We start from the raw sequence: 15,483 nt of genomic DNA, 5'->3' as shown, positions 1-15,483 counted from the left end.
ACTCTTGGTAGTACAATTATTCATATGTACTTTTAGTGGTCAGAAAAGCCTTTGTTAGCATAGCTAGCATGTATAATTCCTGTTTCCCATCTGGCCTTCAATTATTTTATTATTTTTTAGATTATTTTTTTAAGATTTATTATATATGTGCTTTATGTGCATGGGTACCTGCATGTCAGAAGAGGGCATCAGATTCTTACAGATGGTGTGAGCCACTATGTGGGTGCTGGGAATTGAACGTAGGCCCTCTGGAAGAGCAGCCAGTGCTCTGAACCACTGACTGGCCTTCATTCATTGATCTAGTAAGATATCAGAATCCCATTCTTCTCTGCTGGACTTTATTCTTGAGCATTCATTCAGTGTATCTCATACGGTATCTGATGTTGATAGATGTGTCAACAGTGGGTTTCATATTGGAAAGTCATTCTTTCTGATGCAACTGCTTGCCAAACAGGGTAAAGGCATTCCCATTTAATTCCTCTCCTTACCTTTGACATGTGGGTGTTTATGGGGTTTCTCATATCATATTCTCACCAGAAAGCATCTGATGTCTTTTAGAGTTGTTCTTGTCATCATTTCCAGTCATAGCAGAATCACAAATGTAGAGTAGGTGGACATGAGGAATTAAAGATGCGCTCAAGATAAGAAGTGTTCAGTGCCCTGTGCCCTGCTGTTGACTTGATTTTTTTTTTCTTTCTTTTGGAGGTGGGAGGTTTTTCACTTTTAGATTAAAAACTATTTATTCATTTCTCTTTTGCGTGTGTGCTTGTGTGTGTGCGTGTGTGTATGTGTGTGTTTTGTTCCTCCATTGTGTTTTCTTTGGTTGATGGCCAAAGGAGCCAGCAGGGCTGAAGACCCTTCGTCTCGTGAGCATGCCCTCCTGGCGCCATACAAACAGCGAGGATCAGGAAGAGGAAGATGATGATGATGTAGTAGGTCTTTTGGGGGTGCCAGCATCCCAGCTGGCACTTCAGGGCCATCAGAGAGGCCAGACTTCTCAAGGTCTCCAAGTAGCTTGGTCACCAGTTGCCTTCTCTTTCCACCAGGGAATATGGGTCCCAAAGAAAGTGGTTAAAATTGTCCATGGCTGCTCTTAGATGATCCCGGAGCAGCAATTATTTTGCTTATCTGAGAATGGTTGGCACCAAAACAATCATAGTACATGGGAGTATTAAGTCCTTTTGCGACCTGGAGACCTGTGGCTTTCTGCTGGCCTTGTTGTGTTGTCTGAATCTGACTGCCGAACTGTGGAAAGTTTAGCTGACAGCATGAAAATTAATTGCTCACAACTCCACAATATAGACTAACAGTATTCTCTCTCCACTTCTAGCCTCTGGGTTCTCACCAAGCATGTGTGTCAATTGTTTTCAAAACTGAGTGTTGTTTGCAAACTCACTGCATGAGATACTCTGACCTCGGTCAGTAATCTCACTAGTAACTCTAGGGAAGAGATTTAATTTGCATGTTCTTGGGCTGTTTACTTTTGGTGGAGGGTACATTAGGAGTAGAGATTAATGTTTGTAAGAGGAACCTTTTCTGCTGATTGGTCCTAAATTAGAACCCATAATCTTTCTCCAGAAATGGGATAATACCCCAACCTGTGCCCTCTTAAAGTTATCTCCTCATCTCCCTTCCTCATTGTCTTACAATTTCATTTAGACTGTCTTTCTCTAAACTATATTCTCCATTGATCTGTAATAATTGAGAAATGGTTCTTGCTGAAAAAAAAAATCCCTACAGCTCACAAAAGAAATTATCTTTTTACACAGAGAGGCCTTGGTATCTCTGTAAATTCTCCCATTTGGAGAATGTTGTTTAGAAATGCTGGAGTGTACTCAGAGGGACACTCTCATTCCTCTCCATGTCTTAGGCTACTTTTTGTCTGTTATAAGATTTCTTTATTGCAGATCCCACTACAGAAGTACCTTATATTTGTTCGACCTTTAATTAGCAGTGCCAATTTAATATCTACAAATGAGTTGGGTGTAATCTAATGAGGGTGAGCCTTCAGTGCCAGCTTTCGAACAGTGAAGCAGCACTGTGGGAGGTGCCAGAGCAGATGGCTGTTGTTATAGCATGCGCAGGGCAGACATCCTTCAACCCCTCCCCTAGGCAGGGCTGAGCCTTGGGCAGGGTGACAGTGACAGGGACCAGATGGAGGAGCCTTTGCTTTGCTTTGTAGTGTGACCCAAGGGTTAAGTAGCAGGAAGAGTTTTGTTCATGATTTTTTTTTTTTAAGATTTATTAATTTATTGTGTATGAGTACACTGTCGCTGTCTTCAGCCACACCAGAAGAGGGCATCAGATCCCATTACAGATGGTTGTGAGCCACCATGTGGTTGATGGGAATTGAACTCAGGTCCTCTGGAAGAGCAGTCAGTGCTCTTAACCACTGAGCCACCTCCAGCCCTGTGATTCACCATTATGATTTTATTACTCTGAGAATTTCATTTGGGGATCAGCAGCTTTCCTAAAGTGACACTCACCTCCTTGAGCAATGGGTTACTTCCTAGATTCTGTCATCCATTTTGGAACTTTTTTGTTTTTCTTGAGCACCCGCAACTCCATTCTCTGTGTTTAAACATTGCCTTCCTAGAGTAAACCTTCTCAGGTTTGTGCTAAGGTTGGTTCCACCCATTACTAATTATGCACTTAGACTTTTTACCTTTCCTCTGCAGTGTAGATAATCGTTGTTCTAAGAGTCATAGAGCTATACTCTGTATTCCTGTTAACCTCACACCCCAGATCAACCTTGGCCACACACAGAAGAGCCTGTGCAGAGGTGATTCTGATGCAGCACTAGAGCTCAGATAAGCTTGTGGTTTTGTGTGATGTAGAGTGGTGTGCGGGCACTGTCAGCTGCCGAGAGCCTGCTGGGCATGCCCAGGCCCTGCTCTTCAAGGTGCTTTGTTTAATGCTCCCATGCCTGGCTTCAGCCAAGAGCAGTTCTTGTGTGCTCTTTAGTCCTTGAAGTCAAAGACAATAGCTAAAATTAACATCGCTTCTCTTCCTTGCAGCCCAGAGAAAAGGGCAGGATGCGTTTTCACAGGCTGCAGAATGTGCAGATTGCCCTGGACTTCCTAAAGCAGCGGCAGGTAAGAACATCTGATGGATTCTGGTTCTGACTCTTCGTCCTTACATAGAACTTGTACTTTTTTGAGAGAATCAGTATTCATGAACAAAGATTAAACTAAAAGATAGACCCTGGGGTTTGGGGCAGGGCATAAAATGTATAAGAAACCTGTGAAGAATATGGGGGGGGGGAAGCCACATTATAATAAAATGAGACAAGGGAAGTCTGGTATAGTTTCTCAGACATGTCACATCTGAGAGAAATGTCTCACTCATGCTGCGATTACTTTCATGCTTCTGGGGATTAAACCCAAGGCCATCTGCTTACAAGGCAAGAACTCTTATTTAGCTAACTCCTCAGTAGTGACTTAAGGGAATGACTAGTTATGTATTCATTCATTCATTCATTCATTCATTCATTCATTCATTCATTCTTCTTTTTAAAAGAGGGTCTCACTAGGTAGCTCAAGCTGGCCTGAAACTTATTATGTAGACCAGGCTAGCTTCAAATTTACATATATGTTTGCCTGTGCCTCCAGAGTGCTGAGACTAAAGGTGTATGTATGTCACTACACCCAACTCTATTATTTTGAGGCAAGATCTAGCTTTATAGTTCAGTCTGGTCTCAAACTCTAGATGTTTCTGCCTTGGCCTTCTAAGTACTGGGATTATAGAAGTGCACTACCAAGTTTGGTCAAGAGAATGGTTTTCATAGCGTAAAAATGTGTTTGAGTATATCAAAAAACATTGTTCTCTTCCTATATAAGGAAGACAGCAAGAGGTTTTCAGGCAAAGGAGGAGAAGCCAATAAAAGGAAAAAGACTGAAACTTATCAGGAGGATCAAGAGTCTCAGAGCTATGTGCAGTGGTCCTTCTCTATGATACAGCAGTTAGGAGGCTGAGATAGGAGAGTCATGAGGTTGAGCCCAGGCTAGGCTACATAACAAGACCCTACCTCAAAACAAGACAAGACAAAATAAGCAAGGACTGAAAACAAACAGACACAAACCATCCAAGTAAAACAAAGAGCTAGAAGAGTCCTAAAATATTCATTTTAGAAGACTCCATAGAGCCCAAGAATCCAGCATTTCCAGTGATCTGAACAAAAGAGAATTAGAGCTGGCTATCTGAAGTGACCTGGCCCAGATCACAGCGGTTAGAGCAGAGCTAGGGCTCGAACTCCAGTTTCTTGCCATGTAGGTTAGTGTCCTTCTGTCAGTGGTGATCTCTATTCCCTCTATCCTCTCAGGGCTTCCTAATCAGTGGAACCAGTCAGGGACCTAGGGATAAGAACCAACCATGCGACTGGTGTGGCTTATTAATTTAGAGAGGGTCTTACTGTGTAGCCTGGGAACTCTCTAGGTAGGCAGGGCCTACCTTGAGTTCATGGATCTCCCTGCCTCTGCCTTTCGGATGGCTGAGGATAAAAGCATGTACCACTAAGCCTAGCCAAAAAGACTTGTCTCCTGTTCTGAGATACAGGGAGAAGAACAGAAAGAGGGGTGAAGATGTTGCTGACTTGTGGTAGGGAAGTAGGTGGATGAGGTGATCGGAGGGCCCACTTCTCCAGTGTGAACTATGAGGAAAAAATTTGGTGTTGCTAGGATTGCCCAGTAACAGTAAGAGTCAATATGACATTATATGGTATGCATATTTTTTAGTCTAATTAACTTTGGAAAATATCCTTAGTGCTTCCACAATAAAGTTTGAATGTAACATTTGTTACTATATTGCTAATTCCCCATTAGCCCCAATGTACTGCAGGTTCCTTAAGGATGGGAACATGTTCCTAACATTTTTAGCTTCAGAACTCATCATATCAAGTGGTCTATTATTGACAAAGATATATTTGTTTAAATAATTTAATAATGAATGGTAAGAGAAATGGAGGCTGTTGGGATATTTATGAGAATGTCTGTATGTCTGTATTAGGAAAACCTGAAAGGGGTCTAGCCAGACAAGCTAAAGTAAGAATTGATTAGCTAGAAGTGCAAATAGGGACAGAGAATAGGATTGATTACTATAGTAGAAGCTAAGGTTAACCACGTCAGACTCAGAAGGGCAAGGATTATTAGAATAGGGAGGCCCAAGCTATAGTTGTGCAGGTTACCAAAGGATCTTCAGAACTGAGAAGTCAAGCGAACTACAAATAGGTTGACACTTGTGTCACGATGTGAGGGCTAGGATTGTAAGGATGGCAGACAATATGGTAGGAACATAAAGTTAAGGGGTCAGGTGCTAAGGCCATTGAGGATATTATTAGGAGGTAACTGCTCAAGGCAGGTGGCATCTCAGGAAAGGGGTAGGACTGTGGAATATGAACTCCAACTGGTACTGCCCTCATGGCAGCTCCAGGTCAGTGAGTGACTGGTGACTAGGGAATCAGAATTCCCAGCCTGGAAGGGCAGGTTCTCCCACCTCTACATCACCCCCAGGGATTGAAACCTAGATACAGAGAAGGAAAGAACTTTCCCAGCTCATTTTTAGTGTAACCTCTGAGTGCAGCTCGCAGGGGTCCTTTATAGATAGTCCAATGGAAGAGATAGAACATAAACCTTCCCTTCCACTTGCTACAAGTAACAGAAACTGTGGCGAGAATAACAGAGAAGACCAATGGGTTGAATTAAATGAGTGGCTTGCTCAGCATACACTCAGTTTTAAAAGCCTACATCTTAAATAAGAATCCTATGTTTTAGACCTGAGAGATGGCTCAGTGGTTAAGAGTACTCGTTGCTCTTTCAGAGGACCCATGTTCTGTTTCGAGCACCCACATGCTACCTTATAACTATCCATAGTTTCTAGAGGATGTGATGCCCTCTTCTGGTCTCCATGGACACTGGACATACAAGATGTAGGCGAAACACTCAGAATGAATGAATGAACGAACGAAGGAACAAATAACACACACCTTTAATCCCAGTATTCCAACACCTGAAAGGCGGAGGCAGGATCTAGGTTCAAGGCCAGCCTGGTCTGCATATTGACCAGGACACCCAGAGCTACACAGAGAGACCCCTGTCTCAAAGAACCAGCAGAACAAAACCTCTCAGTTTCTTACAAAATAGGACAGCTAGGCATTGAAGAGGAGGGGGCATCTATGGATCTGTGCACATTGTGTTTTGGGAATGGGATTTTACACTGTGGTCTTGTAATGGGCCTTAGGAATAAAGCTGAGAAGGTTGTTATATCAAGAGGAGATCTTTGACAGAGAAAGGGGAGAGAGCAGGGAGCGGCAATGGAGTAGGGACATCTCTTTTAACCCCCCAAAGATTAGAACAAGTCAGGATTCTGACTAATGAAGCAGCTTGCAATGCCGTGTGCTCACAAGGTGGCTTTGCTGGTGAAAGACAAAACAGTTCATCTACCCTGAATTGGCAGTTTGTAGATATATATGGATATCATATATACACACATACTAGGAATTTATCCTAGAGAAGTGAAAACATATGTCCATATAACAATCTGAACAAAACTGTTGGGACTTTACTCAGAAATGCCCCAAACTGGAAGTACTCCCTAAACCCTTCAGTGGATGAGTGGACAAGCTCAGGGCAGGGTGTCTGTACAGTAGTGTTCCTTGGCAATGAAAAGGAACCAGCCATTCATATAGCCATTCATATAGCAGCTCGGATGGGAGTCTCAAGAACTTTATGCTCAGTCGAGGAGGAAAAGCAGTCTAGGATCAAAGGTCACATGCCATTTATAGGACGTTCTAGAAAAAGTGAAATGAGCTGGTATTGTCAGGACCTCAGAGTGAGGCAGGCTCAACTCTTTGAAAGTAGGCATCACAGGGCCTGTTTTGGAATAATGGGAGTTGTTTTACATGGTACTGCAAAAGTATTAGAATTCATAGATTCTTAAGTCAAAAATTAATTGAGCTATACTTTAGTAGTGAAAATAAGTAAAGTCACTCCAGAAGAGAGACCTCTGGGGCTCTGAGACTGCCTTGCCTCTCCTCGCAGGTGAAGCTAGTGAACATCCGCAATGATGACATCACGGACGGCAATCCCAAGCTCACCCTGGGCCTCATCTGGACCATCATCTTGCACTTCCAGGTACTTCTGGGGTTCTTGTCGCTCGGTGTGCACATGGCCTGTCAGCCTGCGCTGCCTTCTCCAGGCAGAACTGTGTTATATCTCTGTGTTTGGCAGCTATCAACAATGGGTCTGAGTTGGAAAGGAAAAGTAAGGTGTGTCGGGAGATAAAGTATTGTATCCTAAATCCCCATTGCATTATGAAAATGGAGGGAGAGTTTCTTTTTTGTGGTTTGGTCTTGTCCCTGGAAGTCTGGAATTAGAAGTCTGCTTTCTTTAGTGAAGTCAAACCTGGGCTCATGAGAGCTAGAGAGATGCTAGGTTTGAACCATTAGGAGGCATGACGAGTCTACCCCAATCTTCTCATCTGGCCTTTAAGCACTGCCAGTAATCATGGTCCCTCAGTTGCTGTTTGTATGTGTGCCAGGAGCACAGCCTGGAGCAGCTTTCGGAGCCTGTGGTGTCCTGAAATGTTTGCATGCTCTTGAGGCCTTCCTGGTACTGTTTTTTTCTTAACTGGCACAAATTCTTTTAAAGTCTGGGCTGCTGTTAGAAAATAACAACTCTCTAATAAGAAGAATGTTCTTTTTAAGTTAGTTTGTTTCTCAGGCTACTTTCTCAATGCTACTTGAAGGGTGATGGAGGGGAGCATCCTTCAGCTGGTGTGAAAAAGCACAGGGGTGAGGCCTGTGTGACATCCTAGTTGGAGAGATTGCACCCCCTTCTGGTTGAAGGAAGAACAGCAGGTATCTTGGAATCCAAAGACCCTGAGAAAATTCTCAGTGTTCACAGGCTTGTTTCTTAGAACTTTGGTTTAGAGCCAACGCTGGCATTCTGCAGCATGAGTAAGGTTTGGAATGTGTGGAATTAGCACGTATTTTTGGACAACTACAGTATTCTTCAGGCAAGGTTTGAGTATAGGAATAGCTGGGAACCTGAACTAAGTGACTGTACCCTTCAGAGCAAAGTTTTTGTTGAGCCTTTATACAGGACTATAGTTACCTCCTGAGAACCTAGTGAACAGAGATGGTTTAAGAGCATGGGGAGGTTGCTGCTGTTCTGTTTTGACATAAAGTATTCTCACTGTTACCACCCAATAGTGTACTCGCAGGCAGTGAGGTAAGACCTGCTGTCTCCGTTTAGCTTGACAGCAACTAAATCTCCTTTAAAGATTTAGGAAGCTTAGAAGCTAGAGAATAAAATTCATGCCTCTCAGTTGAAGATTGGCAACAGAGGGGACAGTTATAATGGAGTGGTTACTTTCCTGAGCAGCCCCACTAGGAAGCTCTCCGCTACCCCCCATTTCTGTGCCGAGAGTGTGGCTGTCTGGCAGGTTGCTTGGCATGCAGGCAGGAGGGGCCATACCCTGAGACTACAAACATACTTTCTTTAATTTTACAATTGTATTTATTTTATGTATATGGGTGTTTTGTCAACATATGCATGCCTGCCCAGAAGACGGTGTTGGATTGATTCCCTGGGACCAGTTACAGATGGTTGTGAGCCGAGGTGTGGGTGCTGGGAATCGAACCTGACTCTACAAGCACAGTCAGCCCTCTCAACAGCTCAGCCATCTTTTAAGCTTTACAAACAAATTTTTTGTTATGAAAAATGCACATGTTTATGGAAGGGGAAAATATAGTAAAGAATTACCACATATCCAACATCTAGTAAAAGAATTAATTCATAATAATTATAATTTCATTTATAGCATAATTTACTCCTCAAACCTCAGCTCAGACCTTGTATAATTTGGTCTGTAAATATTTCGGTGTGTATCCTTTTATTTAAGAAAGCCACAATGAGGGGCTGGGGATTTAGCTCAGTGGTAGAGCGCTTACCTAGGAAGCACAAGGCCCTGGGTTCGGTCCCCAGCTCCAAAAAAAAAAAAAAAAGAAAGCCACAATGAGTTCATAGTGTAAATTTTAATAGTTCATGAAACCATCACATGTCTGATCAATGTTATGATGTGCCCAGTGCTCTCTCTTGTTAAAAATAAGTTTCATTTGGCTTAGAATCCAAAATAGGTATACATATATATTGTATCAAATCTGATTTTCCCCTGTACAATTTGTTGAAGAATTCAGGACATTTATCTCAAAGTTTACTAAGATGCAGAGAGCATCCCTTGGGGCTCTTCTAGCAATGTCCTATATTCCTGTGTTGTTGCCTGGAAACTGCCAGCTTCACTTGGGGATCTAAACTTGAGGTCTAATGACATCAGCTTTAGAACATTCTCACTCCCACGCCCCCTCCTTCTCTCCCCTTGTCCCCTCCCCTCTCTCTCTATCCCTCCTCTCTTCTCTCACTCCCCTCTTTCCCTTTCTGCTGAGACAGAGTCCTGGAATTCTCTATGCAGACCAGGCTGGTCTTGATCTCACAGAGGTCTCCCTGCTTTTTACTTCTGAGTGCTAGGATTAAAGGAGTGCACCACTATGCCGGGCTGCACACACACACACGTTATATGCTGTATGTAACACACATACATAAAATCATCAGTACAACTGCAAGCATGTGCCTCAACACTAGGCTTCTTTGATGTGACCTGATGTTTCACCTCAACTGTGCTATAGCATATGCCAGCTTTACTGCTATTCAGTACTTTGTCAGAGGGCAAACTCTTCATAAGCAGATGGGCATTTGGGCTCCCCCCACTTGGCGTGGAACTATGATAAATAATGATGTGGTTTCTCCTGAGGGCTCCAGATCATCTGGCCTGGCAAAGCTCACCTTAGCCGCTGAGCTGCCTCACTTGGTAGAGACAACGCTTTCATCTCTCTTTTAAAAAAGCTTTTTTTATACAATATATTTTAACTGTATTATTTTTCCTCCCCTGACTCCTTCCAGATTCCTTTCACTTCCCTCTCCATGAAACTTCATGTTCTTCTCTCTCAGTGGAAAGAACAAACAAAACAAATGAAAAGACAAAACAAAACCTCACATACACATAACAAACATGGATTCCGAGTGTGCTGGCCGCTGCTCCTGAGCGTGGAACCTGCCCTGGAGTGTGGCTGGTGCGTACGCCCAGAAGCTGATGTCCCCTCTCCAGCAGGTGTAGTTGCAGTAGCTTCTTGGCTAGGGTGAACTTTGTGTTTGCTACGAGGTACTAAGGTTCTGTCTGGCCTGAGCTTTGACGAGTCATTTTCTTGTCTGTATTCTTATTGGATGTTCTCAGCAAGGTCAGGCATGTATATATACATTGTGATACATTGTTACTATATGTAACTCTGTAGCTGCATCATAGGAATACACAAAGTAAGCTGCTGGATGTTAGGAGATCAGCAGAACAGTCGCTCTCGTCAGTCTTTGCAATTGATGTTGATGAAGTAGCACACTGATGTTTGTGTACATGTAGATGATAGATGGTGGTTTTACTCTCAAGAAGTATTTTGTTGAAATAGAGGGAGGCCCCAGATTAACATTTGATAGTACTGATGAGGCTGGTAACGCCAATGTCTGTATAAAGAGACTACTGTTTCTAAAATGAGTGTTAAGTGGTTGGAGTTCTTTTATTTTAACATGTTTTTAATTATGAAAATTTCAAGGACTCACAGGCATATACAGTTCTTATGTGTATAGTCACTTTACAATGACACAGAAGTTAATATTTTGCTCTTTATTCTTTGGAGGCATTTTTCCTCTTTTTGTTTTTGTTTTGTATTTGAATTAATTTTTTAAAATATTCATTTTTATGTATATGAGTGCACTGTAGCTGTCTTCAGACACACCAGAAGAGGGCATCGGATCCCATTACAGATGGTTGTGAGCCACCATGTGGTTGCTGGGATTTGAACTGAGACCCTCGGGAAGAGCAGTCAGTGCTCTTAACCACTGAGCCATCTCTCCAGCCTCCTCCTTTTTCTTTAAGGAGAACAAAACATTTCAGATATGCTGATTTCTTGCTCTTTCTGCCCTAAAGTAAATGCCCTTCTGCAGTTGGCACATATTGTTCCTTATGTGCTTTTGTGCATTTACAGCAGATATGGGATCATAACTGTATATTTTTTTTCTTTTTCTTTTTCAGAGCTGGGGACCGAACCCAGGGCCTTGCGTTTGCTAGGCAAGCGCTCTACCACTGAGCTAAATCCCCAAACCCATAACTGTATATTTCTAATGTGTCCACTATAGCCTTGTTCATGTAAGGCCTATGCTCTACTACTAAGCAAAATACTCAGCCCTAAGTTTTGTGGGGTTTGTCAGTGATGGTGAAGAGTGGCTTGGCTTGTTCATCTTGACACGTATAGAGTGTACTATGAGTGGTATACTTCACAGCTGTGTCACACTTACTTAATTAAACGTAAGGACTTTGTTGCCTTCACTTGTATGAATAAAGTACTGTTGTTGCAGTGGACCACGATCTTGCCACCGAAGAAAGAGGTTTGGAGTTAGACACCTGGCCTGGAGTTCCAGGCTGAGTGCGGAAGTGAGGACAGCTTTACAGAGCTGCTTCTATCCTTCCGCTTTTGCTTGGGAGGGGTTGCAGGGATTGAATTTAGGCAGATAGCTGACCCAGCGCATCTGTGAATCACCATCCCACCGGCCTTGCTTCCTTTCTCTTGCCCAAAGTTTGTCTACAAATGGCTCTGGAAACTCCATTATGACTTAGGATACTTGTTAGGTAGTAGCATTATTTGGATATTGACGCTTGCTTGCTTGTTTGTTTGTGCTTGATCCCTGCTCTAGGAGTAAACTTAGCAAAGGCAAGGGCTTTGTTGCCTTCGCTGTCTTTGCTCATCATAAAGTAAGCAGTCAATGACTATTCATTATCCTATGAATCTGGTTATTCGAAAGCTGTAAACGTAGATAGAACAGACAGATGGGCTATGACTACTTCTTCTTCTTCTTCTTCTTCTTCTTCTTCTTCTTATTATTATTATTATTATTATTATTAATTGCCATAATGAAGAAACTGAAACATAGTAACCAACTGGTCTCTTTGGGGCACATGTCTTTATAGCAATTGCAGAATGACTTTTCTCTAGGTTTGGCTCAAGTTGGGGGCTTTTAGTTTATGGGTCCCCACCTTCTTCCCAGAGCCAGTCTCTTGTGAACTTGTGATCCTCCTCCTCTTCTTCCTCCTCCTCCCCACCCCCTCCTCCTCCTCCTTTTCTTCCTCCTCCTTCATGGCTGCTTAGTGCTTGGTGTGTGGTAAAATGCCATTCATGTTCACAGAGCAAATGAGTGACTGTGCACTTTAACTCTGGTTTTCTTTTGAGGAGAACTGTGGGTAATAAATGGTTAACTATAAAAAGCCAGAAGAAAATACTTTTATAAGTAGATCCCAAAAGTTTGCTTTTTGAGAAGGCATAATCATATGTTCATAGGCTACACCAGGTAAAGGTCCATGCACAGGTTAGTCCTGTGGTCAGTTAACTCAGTAAAATAGTGGAGGCATCCCCGTCTAAGAAGATAATCTTGGAGTTTATCTACTTTCCTTAGAGTACAGTCAAGAAGAAGGTGGTGTACTGGGATCCCTGTGGGAGCTAGGGATGGCTTGTAATGTCTAGTTGCGGACTTAACTGGGAACAAAAGAGATTTACTATAGATCAGGCCCTGAGCCAAGTGCTTTATGGACATTATATCATTAGCCTTGTCTTTCAACCCCGTTACGGGGGTGGTGGTGTCCATATCTTATAGGGAAGAAATCTGAATCACTTAGTAAATTAGTTAAGCCACTTAGCAATTTGAACCTAGTTCCAACCTACTAAAATTTCTGTTCCTGGCCTGACCAGTTTTTCTTTTGGAAGAAGAAAATGATGCAACTGACATATAGACATTTAGAAAAGAATAGACTCAGAGAAATGAATATGCTTATTCTATAAGCTTCCTAGAGAAACCTCACAGCAGTAATCGTAGCTATCTCTTTTGCCCCTGGTTGATCTGCTTTGGGGATTTTTTTTAGCTTATTAATGAAAGTCAAACTTGTACCTTGCTGCATGAAGCTTAAGAGTTCATTTATTTCTGTTTTCTTCATTGGATGTGTGAAGGTTTGGTGGCCGCATAAACAACTTGGTTGTAATGTCATGATTTTTTGCTGGTGAACCACATCTGAGTTTCCCATGCTTGCTGTGTTTTGTGATGTCCATGAAACGGTGCTGTAGTTTTGCTGTTGCTTTAGCAACAGACTTGGGGGAGAGCACCTGCAGTAGCTGTGGATAGATGGGGCGGTCTGTCTACGTGCGGCTACACAGGGGCTGGGCCTTTAGAGTTTCTAGTAGCCCTCCTTCTGGGAACACTGGGTTTGGGTCTTCAGGAAAGGTGGATAGGGCTGTGCTGGTGTACAATATTTTTTTTTTTTTTTGAGTTTACATAGAGCTGGCGTGACAGAGAATTCCTTGAGCCCAGAGGTTCAGAGATAGCCAGGACAACATAGCAAAATCCCATTACATTCATGTGCATACACATATATACTGTGTGTGTGTGTGTGTGTGTGTGTGTGTGTGTGCGTGCGTGGTTTAGTGGTGGTGCACATACCTCTGGCATGTACAAGGCCCTCTATTTGATTCCTGGCATGGCAGGAACATGAAAGGATAAACTGCTACATAGAGAAGAACCTCTTCTCTTCCATTCCAGAGAGCCTTAGATTGTAGTATTTCTTATTTGTTAGGCAGTGTGCTGGAAACATTCGGTGGAGGAATCCTGCTGACAGCAATGGGGTGTGGTCTATGAGTCTCACTTAAAATATAATTTAGATGTCATCGCTGTATCAGTGTGAGTGAAAATCCCCTGGGTTTTCAGCCCCACAGCTGCCCTATGCCCCAGTCAGCAGCAAGCGCTATTCCTTTGTTGCTTGGCTGCAGTCTGGTTGCCAGTTTAGAATTGTGGGGTACCTTCTTGTCTTACGGCAGCTCAGAGCAGATTCCCCCCTCTAGTACTTAGTGGGGCCGAAATGAAAGTCTCTCTTTTATTCTATGAGTATTTTCGAGACAGGTTTCACTCAGTAACCCAGGCTGGTCCTTTGAAATTCTTTCTTCTTAGCCTCTCAGAAGCTGAGATTACACACATCAACCCTTTTGCCTGGTTAAAATGAAGTCTAAATGGATTGTGTCCCCCGCCCCCCAGTTATTTAAACTTGGACAAGTTAATCAGCTTTCTTAAATCTGAGTTTTCTTTACTTAAAAATTGGGCCGTACATGGCTGCTGTGAGAATGTTAACTAGAGAAAAAAAAATATATATCTTCACATAGTACTTGTTACATAGCAAATGCTCAAAATATGCTAACTATGGCAAAGGTAGCACTGAACATTCTATCAAATCCTGCTGTAACTGACTTTTGTATTGTCAAGTGATCACCTGTCCGTGAAGCTTAACATACTGTACTCAAAACAAATGCCCAGATTTTTCGTCAGTCTGTTTACTGGCCATCGGAATTAGTAGATGCTTTTCTTTGGAGGTGGCCACAGGAGGCTAGATTGATTGTTCATGCCCCTATTCCTTTGCTTAATGGAAGGAGTGGGCTCTAGTATCTTAGGTTAAAATTTGATTTTGTCTATCTTGCTTGCTATGTTCCTTTGGGCATCTTGGAGCAGTGATTAAAACATATTTCATTTCGTAGGTTGGGAGCCATAATTGCGGCTTCTCTGGTCTTGTCTACCTGGCCCTTCCCCTTCCCTCGCTAGTTAGTACGAGCTGAGCTGGTTTGCTCCCCCACCCGCTCCTTGATATTGTTCTCCTCCTCTTCTCTCCACCGTACCTCTCTTCCTTTCCCCTCCCCTTTCCATTTACTCTTACGTTCTCCCCTCCTCCTCCCTGGTTTCTAGCTCCTTTTTGCGTTCTGTTTGTGTTACTGAGGGCAGTGCTCCAATTACCTCATATTTGGAGAGAGGAAGCAGCAGCCAATCCGGTTTCTGTCTGCTTTTAGGTCAAGTGATTTCTGAACTGCAGTGAGATGCTTTGAAATTTGTCTTGTTGCAGCTCTGAGCCTGTAAGATGGCTGTCTGAATCGAGCGGCTGGAAGAGACAGAGAGAGGCGGGGAGGGAGGGAGAAAGGATTGGAGGGATTGCCGGCACAGTGCATGTTTTTTTTTGTTTTTTTTTTTTTAATTTTTTTTTTGAATGTGCATCAATTCCGATGAAGCCGACATTGGAATTTCTCTGGAATCTGAGGACTGATTTAACTGCTTTATTTTCTGAGATTGAGAGAGGAAAGAAATGGGAAATTCACTGGGCTGTGTTAAGGAGCCGAAAGAGTCCATAGCTGTTCCTGAGAAGGCTCCCATATCTCCTAAGAAGAGGGTTCGGTTCAAAAGGAAGTGGAGAGGGAAGAAAGCCCTTACTCCAGAAGCATCTCACAGGAAGGAAGCTTTGGAAGGCACTGGAGTCATTGAAGAGACTGAAGCCCCAAGGAAGTTAGCAGCGAGCCTCCCAAAGGAG

General features: G+C 42.9%; 1 protein-coding gene across 21 annotated transcripts in view; it reads left to right on the top strand.

Annotated features, from left to right (window-relative positions):
- The window catches only part of Macf1 (microtubule-actin crosslinking factor 1), a 325,822-nt gene that overhangs the window by 142,575 nt on the left and 167,764 nt on the right, over positions 1 to 15,483 (top strand). For 13 of the 21 annotated variants that reach the window (NM_001135758.3, XM_087549955.1, XM_087549954.1 and 10 more), the window contains 2 exon segments: positions 3,018 to 3,095; positions 7,035 to 7,127. In NM_001135758.3, the coding sequence (NP_001129230.2) occupies positions 3,018 to 3,095; positions 7,035 to 7,127 (171 nt within the window). 21 annotated transcript variants of the gene reach the window in all.

The sequence above is a fragment of the Rattus norvegicus genome, chromosome 5, assembly GCF_021556685.1.
Source record: "Rattus norvegicus strain SHRSP/BbbUtx chromosome 5, alternate assembly SHRSP_T2T, whole genome shotgun sequence".
Classification (NCBI taxonomy): domain Eukaryota; kingdom Metazoa; phylum Chordata; class Mammalia; order Rodentia; family Muridae; genus Rattus; species Rattus norvegicus.
The sequence above is the reverse complement of the archived record's forward strand: the minus strand, read 5'-3'. Positions and strand labels throughout refer to the sequence as shown.